Source organism: Ahaetulla prasina, chromosome 3, assembly GCF_028640845.1.
Source record: "Ahaetulla prasina isolate Xishuangbanna chromosome 3, ASM2864084v1, whole genome shotgun sequence".
In the NCBI taxonomy this organism is placed as follows: Eukaryota; Metazoa; Chordata; class Lepidosauria; order Squamata; family Colubridae; genus Ahaetulla; species Ahaetulla prasina.
Window position 1 is genome coordinate 116,585,102 of NC_080541.1, and position 12,927 is coordinate 116,598,028.

General features: G+C 40.1%; 1 protein-coding gene across 1 annotated transcript in view; it reads right to left on the reverse strand.

Moving 5' to 3' along the window:
* Positions 1-458: 458 nt before the first annotated feature.
* The window catches only part of LOC131194637 (uncharacterized), a 37,398-nt gene continuing 24,929 nt past the window's right edge, over positions 459-12,927 (reverse strand). The window contains exon 2 of the mRNA XM_058175855.1: positions 459-2,475. Coding sequence (XP_058031838.1) covers positions 1,128-2,156 — 1,029 coding nt within the window. The 5' untranslated portion in view covers positions 2,157-2,475 and the 3' untranslated portion in view covers positions 459-1,127. The remainder of the gene's footprint in view (positions 2,476-12,927) is intronic.

Genomic DNA, 12,927 nt, shown 5'->3' on the forward strand with positions numbered 1-12,927 from the left:
CCAACCATCTCCCAGGTTTATTTGCATTACAAAAGGTATTATGTTTAGCATATTGTATATTCGTTGCCACCTGGTCTGCCATTAACATATTAAATTGACTCTGTAATATTTTTATAGCCTCTTTAAGTTTATGATCTTGTGGGTTTTGAATTAATAACTGTTGCTTCCTTTGAATTTCTTCTTCCAAATACCTACGCTGCCTTTGTTTATTATTCCTTTGCCTATTGTCCAAGTAAATCAATATCCCTCTAATAAACGCTTTGCTCGCCTCCCACACAGTTCCTATAGGTGTCCCTTTGTACATATTAAAATCAAAAAATTCTTTCAACTGTTTCTTACAATAAGTTACATTATCCTCATATCTAAACAGATTTTCATTCAACCTCCATGTTCTACCACCTTTTTTCCCTTGTAATAATTCCATCCATACTGGCTATGGACAGTTAAACACCTCGGAAATATCTTCATTTTCTTCACCCTAGAAAGCAAGTCATTAGAAATTAAAATAAAATCAATACGTGAGAAAGATTGATGCCTATCGGGAAAAAAAGTAAAATCTCTCTCATCTGGATTCCGTAACCTCCATATATCTCTAAACTCAAAGTCTTCCATCATTTCAAAAAAGGATTTTGGTAGTTTTGCATGTATAGGTATCTTCTTGGAGGAGGTTCTCTTATCCCTTCTTGTATCAATTACTCCATTCCAGTCTCCTAATAAAATAAACGAACTATAATCCCAGAGGGTCAACCTCTCGTGTAACATTTTGTAAAACTTTTCTTGTTGCTGATTAGGTGCATAAATACCTATCAGCAAAGTCTTTTTTGCATCTATCACCAGTTCAATAGCAATAAATCTTCCTTGAATATCTGCCTCAATTAACTTAGCTGGTATATCCTTCCTGATATATACAACAATTCCATGCTTCTTTTCCAAAGCTGATGCAACAAAATGGTTACCCAATTTTGAGTTAATTAAATATTTTTGGTCTGATAATTTTATATGTGTCTGATAATTTTATATGTGTCTCTTGCAAACAAATCACATCATTTTTAAATTGTTTCAAGTAGTGAAATATTTTCCTTCTTTTCTGAGCTGAATTCAAGCCATTAACATTCCATGACAAAATTCTATTTGCCATTACTGGCCTCCTGAAGCTTTGAAGCAGACAACGGAAGCTCCTCCTCCGGTATCTTCCGTCTAGCTCCTCCCACAGCTTCCATACTGGGATCCTGACTTTTACTTTGAGACTGTTGCTCTTCTTTACGCTTAAGAGCTCCTCTTGTCACCCTTTGCTCTTGTGGTTCCTCTGATACTGGCAGCAATGAAGGCTCTTGGATCACCATGCCTTCTTGAATCTCTTGAAGTTTTTCTATCACTTCTATTTCGACTTTCAAAACTGTAGAAAGAAAATCCTTTGCCTTTAAAACAGTGTCAATTCTATATCTCCTTCCTTGATAGAATACTGTCAGTCCAACTGGCACCTCCCATCTGAATTGAATCTGATGTTTTTTAAGTTCTTGTGTAAAAAAAACAAATTCCTTCCTATCTCTTAACATCTTTGAAGGAATCTCTTTCAGCACCTTCAGCTCCTGTTCTCCAATTTTTAAAGTTGTCTGATATGAAACTTGCAGAATCTGATTTCTCATAGTCCTTTTCACAAAATAAACCACAATGTCCCGAGGAAGCTTTCTCTGTCTTGCAATCCAGGAGTTAACTCTATATATTTTATCAATTTGGTAAGCTACCTCTTGGGGTTCCACTTCAATAAATTCAGCCAATGCTTCTGATATAATTTTTCTTAAGTCTTCTCCTCGCTCTTCTTGCATACCACGGATTCTAAGAGCTCCTTCCATAAGTTTATATTGTAATATCACAACCTGATCTTCATTTTGATCCACTTTTTTCTGAACACCTTTCATTTTGTCTTCTAAATGCTTATTTGACTGAGAGATCTGTTGCATTTCCTCTTCCAATCCCTCAATTTTTTTACTCAGTCCTTGAACTGCCATGAGAATATCTTCTCTTATTTTTGCATTAAAATTCTCCATCATCTCTTTTTGCCTATCTTCAGAAAGTTTTAATTGTACTTTCAATATATCCTCAAGACTTGGTTCAGATCCCCTTCTTCCAGAAGGCTTTAAAGGTTTAGCTGCCATTCTGTCTTCAAAAGAATCAGGAATTTAAACTTAACAACTTTCCTTCCCTCCTTTCAGTATAAAAAAAACTCCGTTTGTAACAATCCACAAATAACGCTACTTTATCGTACTAAAAAAATTTACTTTCACTTTCAGACGCCATTTTAAAAGTCAATTAATCAAAGACAAAGAAAGGTTTCAGGTTTCAGAAAGGGAGTCGGTATACTTGCCGTGCTGATTCTACATCAAAGATCGAACGCTTGTGAAATTCCCGTCTGCTTAGAAAATCAATCAATTTAATAAGTCCTTTTGAGCAGAAATGACCCCCTACTCCTTTTTCCTGAAAAAAAAACAGGAGCGTGTTTGAAGTTGGAGATAGTGGAATTCGGTGGGACCATAAATCCAGGAAAATTCACTCTTAAGAGCAAACCCCCTGTCAGATCTGCCACTTTTCCACAACTCTGCATAACCCCCTAACTGTTAACCATAATATTAATTCATGTCATATTTGTATGTAGAAGAGTACAAAATGGTTTGATTTAAAGTTTTATTTTTGCAAAGATCATCTCCTTAACAATTTGCCTTCAGTACTCTATCACTAAGTAATTAACTGAATGCAAACTATTTACTGTCCTTAATCATCACAGTCACAGCAAGTGATTTAGTATTTATGGGAACAAAGTCTCCCAGGACACATAGCCTCTCAAATACAGATATACAGTATATCCATAGCTTGTTTATACACAGCTTCTTTACTTTTCTAACGTGCTGCACTGGTGTAAATAATAATCTAAAGGATACATTGAAATAAGGGAGAAGAAATATTTAACCATTGCGAAATTGTTGGAAAGAAACTATTGTTTAAAGATTATTTTTTGTTTTTTAAAAAATGTTTAATAAAAATTATTTTTTTAAAAAATAGCTAGAGATGGGAAAACATTGGGAGCTAATTCATAGTAGTGCCAAAAATGACCAAGTCAACTCTTGGGCATCACCTGGTTTGACAGATGGTGTCCAACTATTACTATCGAAAACTCAAATTAGTGCTTGGCCCTGAACTGCCTGCAAACCTATCACATGAACAGGCAAACAGGTAGCAAACCCCTGGTGATTGAAGGGAGGTGACAGCAATGGTATCAGAACAACCCCCTGGGACCCCACTGATCCCCAGGGAATATAGAGACTTGGAAAAGGCCTTTAGCAAGGAAGAATTCAATATATTACCCCCCCACCAATCCATGGATCGCGTGATAGAATTCATGGAAGGGACCAAGTTACCAAAACCAAAAATGTACTCCATGACCCTCAGAGAAATGAAGGAGCTAATGGAGTACATTGACATCAACCTGGCTAGGGGTTTCATACAGCTGGCAAAACCCAGGCCGCTTATTATTCAAAGAAAAGAAAGATGGTGGGATGAGACTGTGCATTGATTTTAAAGGAATAAATGCAGTATGCATACACAACAAGTACCTTGATGAACGTATCTTTTCTTTTATGTACACAGAGAGCATATGCACCAAGACAAATTCCTTGTGTGTCCAATCACACTTGGCCAATAAAAATTCTATTCTATTCTATTCTATTTTGCCTCTCATGAAACACGTTGGGGCACCTTGCAAAAAGGAAACTATTCACTAAGCTCGATCTCCAAGAGGCGTACTACCACATACAAATAAAAGAAGATGAGTGGAAAACTGCTTTCAACTGCCCCTTAAAAAGTTTTGAATCAGGGTGATGCCATTCGGACTACAGGGAGCCACTGGAATTTTCATGCAGTTGATAAATGAGGTCCTGCATGAGCACCTATATAAGGGGGTCCTCGTTTACATAGATGACATTCTCATTTACACTGAAATCCTGGAAGAACATGTGAAATTGGTTCTGCAAGCACTGAAGAAATTACTGGCAGCCAAACTATATGCAAAACTGTCAAAATGTGAGTTCCACAAATATTCTTTAGATTACCTTGGCTACCGCATATTGAACCAGGGGGTGGAATGGACCTGAGTAAAGTGAAAGCAGTCCTTGACTGGCAACCCCAGCACACCAGGAAACAGTTGCAAAATTTTTGAGGGTGCATGAATTTTTACCACCAATTAATCCCCTCATTTGCAGAGGTCACCCTTCTCATTACAGAGTTGCTAAAAAGCTGATGAGAGCAACCTCTAAATTGGACTTTAGAATGCCAATGATAATTTGAACACTTAAAAAGGCATTTTGCAAAAGAAACAGTACTAAAGCATCCAGACCCAGAGCAACCTTTTGTAAGTCCAAGCCAACGCCAGCAACGTAGCAATGCAAGCAGCCCTCTTTCAGAAAAATGCCAATGGAAACCTGCAGCCCTGCACTTAAATTCCAAAAACCCACTGAGACTGAGAGACAATGGGCTGTCTGGGAAAAAGAAGCGTATACAGTACACTGGGCACTACTCACATGGAGACAATTCTTCAAAGGCAGTCAACAACCTTTTGAGGTTTGGACTGATCATAAAAATTTAGAGGCGCTAAAAACCACCAGGAGACTGTCCCCTAAACAAGTCCAGTGGGTGCAATACTTCAAATGGTTCATCTTTGAACTCAAATGCATTCCAGGAGGGAAAAATCTCCTAGCAGATGTGTTGTCCAGAAAACCACAATTCAACAGCAAGAGAGAGGAGGTAATTCATGCTATAATTCATCCTTCCCAATTAATGTCATAAGTCACCACCCAAGCGCAAGCAAAAAAGCACAGCCCAAAAGACAAAGATGCAATGATCAAAAGATTGAAAGACAAGCTTTCAATGGACCCGTGGTTCCAAGACAACAAGGACCTTTTAACTAGCTTGGAAAGGGTCAAAATTATATGTCCCCAACACTCTGTGAATCCAAGTCCTGCAAAGGAGCCATGATTCTAAACAAGGAGGACATTTTGGCTAGTTAAAGACATTGCACTTAGCCAGGAGACAGTTCTGGTGGCCAAAGATGAAAAAAGATGTTGAGGACTATGTAAAGAACTGTGCCACTTGTGCAACAATGAAGACGAGACCTGGAAAGCCTCCACTATTGGAATATCCAAAATTGAGAGAACTATTTTCTGCATTGACACACCAAAGTAAAAGAGGCATAGTATATATTAAAAAGAAATTATAACCTAAATTAATATTTACTGATGAAGAAGGGAGGATCCTTATAGTGGAAGTAACAATGAATTACAAACAAATACTCTTGGTGGCGATATATGCACCAAATAAAGAAGAATTTTATGGAAAATTACATAGGAAAATAATAGAATTTGAGTATGAAAACATCTGCATGATGGGAGACTTTGTGATAAGAGAAGTTGATTTGGACTATAAAACAACAAAGACTAACAAAAAGCCTAGAAAAACTTCCAGAATCTTTTTTTTACAATGGTAGAGGAACTAGGCATTCAAGACACCTGGAGAGAAAGAGATTTGAAGGAAAAACAGTATACATTCTATTCAAATAGACATAGGTCATGGTCCAGAATAGATATGATGTGGCTGTCAATTGATTTATTAGCTAAAGTGCAAGATATAAATATTGAAGCAAGCATTTGGGCAGATCATAACCCGATTACAATCATATGGAAGGGACAAAGAAAGAGATTAAGATTGACTTGGAATCAAACAATATTAAATGAAAAAGAATTTCAACAATATATGGAGAAAGAATTGGTTTTCTTTTTCAGGGAAAACAAAAAGGAAGATACCTCAGTGCAAAATGTGTGGGATACAGTGAAAGCATACATTTGAGGGTTGGCAATGACTTATTTGGGAAAAAGAAATAAAAAGAAAAAACAAACTCAAAAAAACTGGAAGAGGAATATAAGAAGTTAGCAACGGAATTACAAAAAGATACACAAAGTAAGAGGATTAAAAATCAAATGGATTTGAAAAAACATGAAATGAATTTAATTGAAAAAGAGGACTTGGCAAATAAAATAAAGATGTCCAAACAAAACTTCTTTGAAAATGCTAATAAGTCAGGTAGATGGTTGGCTTATAAAATTAAAAAGGAGAGAAAAAAACCTAATTAATCAATTAATGGATGAGGAAGGAACTTTATGCTATCGAAATGAGAAAAAGAAGAAAATAATACAGAAATACTATAAGAAACTCTATAAACAAGAGACAATATCAGAAGAGAAGATAAAGCAATATTTAGAAAAGTCTGAATTACCTAAAATACCAGAAAAATACAAGGAGGCTTTGGAGGAAAGTATAACAATGATGGAATTAACAGTGGGGATTAAAAAACAAAAGAATGGTAAAATGCCGGGTCCAGATCAGGGGTGAAATGCTCCCAGTTCAGACCAGGTCGCCCGATCCAGTATTGATGGCGGCAGGAGGTTCAGAGAACTGGTAGCAAAAATTCCTGGCCCCCCCCGCCCCAGCTGAGCCGCGCGATCATCAGAGGCTTTTTTTAAACTTTTAAAAGCATTTTTTTCTTCCGCCAAAAATGCTTTTAAAAGTAAAAAAAAGCCTCTGATGATCGCGCGGCTCAGCTGGGATTGTCAGAACCCTTTAAAAGTATTTTTTCTAAAGCTTTTAAAAGGCTCCCCTGCCAATCCCAGCTGAGTTGCCTGATCGCCAGAGGCTTTTAAAAGCATTTTTTTACAACCTCTTCGGCCGAAGAAGTTGTAAAAAAATGTTTTTAAAAGGTTCCGGTGATCAGGCAACTCAGCTGGGATTGTCAGAACCCTTTAAAAGCTTTTTTTCCTCTGGCAATCCCAGCTGAGCTGCCTGATCATCACAGGATTTTAAAAGCATTTTTTATGCTTTTAAAAGCATTTTTTATGCTTTTAAAAGCATAAGAGGTTGAAGAGGTTGTAGAAAAAATGCTTTTAAAAGTAAAAAAAAAGTTGGCCATGCCCACCCAGTCACATTACACCCCCCCCACCAAGCCACGCCCACAGAACCAGTAGTAACAAATTTTACATTTCACCCCTGGTCCAGATGGTTTGCCAGCAGAGTTGCATAAAATATTACAGGACGTAATTAGTAATACAATGTTGGAAGTATTTAATGAACTCTTAGTAAATGCAAAAATACCCAATCTTGGATAGAGGCATATATTACTCTTATACCGAAAGAAGATACATACTTACAAGTTGAAAACTATAGACCAATTTCCTTGTTAAATGCGGATTATAAATTATTTGCATCAATAATGGCGAATAGATTGAAGAGGTTGTTAAATTAATTTATTCATACAGACCAAAATGGTTTCTTACCGAAGAGACAAATTAGAGACAATATGAGGACAATTTTAAATACTTTGGAATATTATGAAGATTTATAAATATGATTGAGGCAATTTATAGTAAACAATCTGCAAAGGTGATAATAAATGGCGATATGACAGAGAAGGTTAATATTATGAAAGGAACAAGGCAGGGATGCCTTCTATCCCCTTTGTTATTCGTGTTGACGTTAGAGGAGTTAAATAGAAATATAAGACAAAATGAAGAGTTAAAAGGATGAAAATTAAAAAAGAATACAAACTACAAGCATTTGCAGATGATCTAGTGTTTATTTTAAAGGAGCCCCAAGAAGTAGGACCCAGACTGATAGAACAAACAGATGGTGAAAAGTATTACAGAGAAACAGAAAAAGGATTTACTGGAGAAACTAGATATTCAGATTACTAAAAAGGTAAGGTATTTAGGAATACAACTAACAGCAAGGTGTGTAATGATTAAAGAAGATAATTACTATAAATTGAAAGGACAAATTGAGACCGATTTGGAAAGATGGAAAAATTTGCGATTATCATTAATGGGAAGAATAGCAGTAATTAAGATGAATATATTAAATTGATTGTTGTTTTTATTTCAAACAATACCAATAAAACTGGAAAAAAATATTTTGGAGACCTGAATAGAATGATAATGAAATTTATATGGCAGGCGGAAAAGCAAGAATCAATATGAAAATTGATTTTCAATTTCCCTAAGGGGAGGATTTGGACTAGCCAGACACCATTTGATCTGGGCCTTTGGCTGCATGGGACAAGAAGCTGCCAGCCAATGGGGGCAGGCAACAGCAAGCAATCGATGGCAAGCTGCCGGGGGACAACGTGCCATTGCAGGGGCAGTAAGGAAGGGATGCTCCAGGCAACTGGTGGTGGTAGTGTGCAGAAGTGATTGCAGCTGGGGGGCAGCAGTGTTGACGGCATGCAGAAGTGATTGCAGTGGGGTGCTGGGCAAGCAGCAGAGGCTTTTGAGCAATAACTACAGGTTGGAAACTTTAGATTTGGCCCTGGCCCTGTCTTCTGGAGACAAAACTGAGTTAGGAAAGTTTTCCTACCATTAAAATGGGGTAAGACATTCCTGTCTCATTTGGAGATCCATTTGGTGCCCATACTGCTGAGGGAGAGCAAAACCACAGGCAGGCAGGTAGGTAGGGCAGGCTTTGGCCTAATTTTCTACCCAGAAACAATTCAGAGGCTTCATTTAGATCGCAGCCACCCATCACTCATGCACACCACAGGGTGACTAAAATACAGCTGCTTATCTGCTCCAGGAAAGCATAGAGCTGCAAGCCTATCCTGTATAAAATCTATATGATGTGGGGGAGGCAGACATGTCCCTCCCTTCTCACAGCTTCTTGACCTGCTGGATTAGAGAAACTTCCTGGAGAAACTTTCCTGGGTGCAGAAGAGCTACTGGAAGTAGACCCAGGGAGCTGATTTTGGAGTGGAGAGCTACTAAGCGCAAGCTCAAGACCTTTTGGTTTCACCGAGCAGGGCTGCCCTAATGGCAATTTTAATGGGTGGTTTTATTGATGGTTTGGTTTTATAGTTTTACTCGTTATTTTAATATTTTTGGCCAATTGAATCAGATTTTTAATTGAAATATTGTGTTTTAACTTTTGTACATGTGTTTTATCTTGGCTGTAAACCGCCCTGAGTCTTCGGAGAAGGGCAGTATAGAAATGCAAATAATAAATAAATAAATAAATAAGGAACCTCTTTGCTCCTGTTCTGTCTCTGCCATCTGGATTTTATACCTCTGCAAAAGGACTCATGGTGCAGGGTTTCCCACAAGGCCAGAGCTGAATCCAAAGCCTTCAACTTAGTTATTGCTCAAAAGACTCTGCTGCTTCCCCGTTGCCTCTCCCTGCCCCCCTGCAATAGCCTCTGCATGCCACTGCTGACTGTTGGCTGGTACAGTGCCCCCCCATCACTTCTGCATGCCACCACTGCCAGTTGCCTGGCATATACCCCACTGCCCCCCCATCCACAATCACTTCTGTACACCACCATTGTCAATTGAGGAAAGGTGTCTGTGAACAGCTGAGGTGGGTGGCTGGGGGTGAAGGGGGCATTGCTAAGAGCGAGCACCTAAACATCCTAACCCTCTAACATATGGGAGAGGGTAAACAGTTGTTCTTTATATATGTTTCTGTTCCAATATTTTCAACTCAAGAATTCTCACTCTAGGTGAAAGAGAAACCCCAATATAGATAACCCCAAAATCAGATATTACCAACTTGTATAGAAGTCAACGTGTCACTTAAAAAGCAGAAGTATACCATTGGGCAAGGATGTGGTGTTGCAAGCTTTCGGGAAAGTGCAGAAATATTTCTACAAACTGTTCTTTGTAACTTGTTCCAGTAACTATATGTGGTAAAGGAGGGGGCATCGAGAGTAACATATGTATCAACATATGTATCCGGAAGGTGTATGATAAGAGTAGTCCATATATGGACTTTTGTCTGTTTTAACCAATTAGGATAACTTCTTCTTTTTGCTTATGACAATATCTGTAACCAAAGGTATAAAAGATTATGCTTGAGCCTTGCTCGATGCTCAGACCTTTGTTTTCCACGTGAGTGGGGGTCTGTGTCCTATTTGCACAAATAATAAATTAATTCTTGTTTCTCAAATCCTTCATGGTCTTGTCTCCTCACTTTAAGATGAAAGTTTTCTATTATATTTACTGGAGAGCCAGCCTGAAGACAAGAGGTTTTGAGACCTTCTGAGTGGGGGCCTTGCCCACTGCCCCGGTCCTAGTGGGTCAGGGAGAACATTCTTTTCATTGGCGCCACCGGACCATTGTTCTGAGGGACTTCTCGCTGGAGCAGAGTAGAGGCAATTGCAGCAGCCTCCACAAGAACCACAGGTGGAGGAGGAGACCAAGAACAAAGCCGAGGAACTGGCCAGAGGAAAACATCAGCCTGCAGGCAAGTATAAGGGAAATAGGAAAACCCTCCCTTTTCAGCAGGGACGGTTGGGGAGGACTGATCACCCTCCCTTCAAGGAAAAGGTGGGAGGCTTGACGTGTGTGTGTGTGTGTGTGTGTGTGTGTTAAGTGAGTAAAGTCTGCAGTTCCCACCAGAGACCATCAAGATTCCAGCTCTGTGGGTCAGGCTTGTGTGAAGTGGCAAACTATTTCCTTGTGTCTCCTGAGTGGAAAGGACCCCTTACCTTCCTCTCAAAACCCCTCTCCCTATTTGTCTTGTCTGGTGCTCTGGGAGGATCATGGGAGGAGGGGGTAGTATACCCTTGACTCCTCTGGAGTGCATGCTGAAACATTTTAAGGCAGGATATGAGTCCCAAGATTATGGTATTAATTGGAGTAAGCAGAAACTGAAAACCTTCTGTGAAGCAGAATGGCCAACTTTTAAAATTGGATGGCAAGAAAAGGGAACTTTGGACATATCCATAGCTGTGAGGGTACATCAGATAGTTTTCCACCCCACACTAGGTCATCCGGATCAGGCACCGTATATTGATGTTTGGGTAGACCTTTTGAACCATCCCCTGAACTGGTTAAAACAATGCAAGGCAGGACAGTGCAAGCTCTAATCTCCCGAACCATCCAACATTCAAAGAGTAGGAAGTGTCCCCCTCCAATTTTACCTAGCTGCCCAGAAGAATTACCCCACCCACCTCCATATGTGCCCCATCAGGATTGGGATGAAGGTCCATGAGGACTGGAGGATCCTTAGTCACTAACGGGGAATCAAGGTGGCAGTGCATGCTATCCCCAATGTCAAAGGAATCAAGGGAAAGGAAAGGTAAGGGCGTTGCTAAGCCCAGGTCAGAGAGTCAAGACAGGTCCGGTCAAGTGGGGCCCTCACCGAAAGCCTCCACCCCTGACCCAGAGGATGAAGATGAACAGGAGGGAGCAAGAGCAGGGCCAGCCACAGCTAAACCAGTAGTGGAAGGACCAATAGCTGAAAGAATAAGGGCCAAAATGGAACAGCCTATCTTGAATGCCCCCCTCAGACAACTAGACCAAATGATTGTCAATAAAGATGATCCAACCAAAACAGACAGAGCCTCTCTCTTTCAACACATACCTTTACCACCTCTGATCTCCTGAATTGGAAACTCCATTATGGCCCATATAGCGAAAAGCCCAACGAGATAGCTGACCTAATTAAGACTATAGTCGATGCCCATAACCCCAACTGGATGGACTTTCAACAGTTGATGGGAACATTGTTTAATCCAGAGGAAAGAGAAAAGATCAGAATTGAAGTGTCCAAGATCCTGAAGCCAGGTAAACCCATGCAATATACAATGGAGGAATGGGTGGACCGGCGCTTCCCCTCAAAGGACCCCCAGTGGGATCCATACAGGCACCTGAGAGAATTACAAGAATACCAAGGAGTGGTTGTTAGTGCAATCAGGGGAGCAGGAAAGCCTGCCACTAACATGTCCAAACCCTCATTGGTTATCCAGGAAGCTAACAAAAGCCCTGAAGCTTTCTATACCCAACTAATCGAGGCATACCAGATTTATACTCCTATAGATCCAACCGACCCACAAAACGGTCAAATGCTGGCAATGGATTTTATCTCCCAAAGTGTCCCTGATATAAGGAGGAAGTTACAGCATCTTGAGGGGGCATTGGGGAAGCCCATGAGTGAATTGATGGAGATAGCACGGAAAACGTTTGTTAACAGAGATAAGGAAGAAGAAAGGAAAAAGGACCAGAAAATGCAGAGGAAGGCTGAACTGTTAGTTGTTGCCTTCACAGGAATGCCAAAGGGGAGGGGAGCAGGAAGGGGTCGAGGATATGAGATGAGTCTGGGATGAAACCAGTGTGCAATCTGTAAGAAAGAAGGGCACTGGAAAGGGGAATGCCCAGAGAAGGATAAGGAGAAGGAAGAAGGAGGAAATAGGGGAAGGTTTGTGAAGAATTCCAGATGCGGCCTAGGACGAAGCTGGAGGGGGAGGCCAAATAGAGGTGGATTTACAAGGCCCCCTCTCGTAGGATTGGCAGAAGTGGAGGAATGGGACTGAAGCCGACCAGGTTCAAGCCTCCGGGAGCCTATGGTCTGCCTGAATATAGGAGGCAAGCCTATCCCCTTCCTAGTGGACACAGGCACAATGCGATCAGTTTTAACAAAACCCCTGATCCCTGCTTCCCCTCACTCCATGTGGTACCTTGCTCAATAGTAGTACCTGTGAGAGGGATCTTGGAATCCTAGTGGATAACCATTTAGATATGAGCCAGCAGTGTGCAGCAGCTGCTAAAAAAGCCAACACAGTTCTGGGCTGCATAAACAGAGGGATAGAATCAAGATCATGTGAAGTGTTAGTGCCACTTTATAATGCCTTGGTAAGGCCACACTTGGAATACTGCATTCAGTTTTGGTCACCGCGATGTAAAAAAGATGCTGAGATTCTAGAAAGAGTGCAGAGAAGAGCAACAAAGATGATTAGGGGACTGGAGGCTAAAACATATGAAGAACGGTTGCAGGAACTCAATATGTCTAGTTTAATAAAAAGAAGGACTAGGGGAGACATGATAGCAGTGTTCCAATATCTCA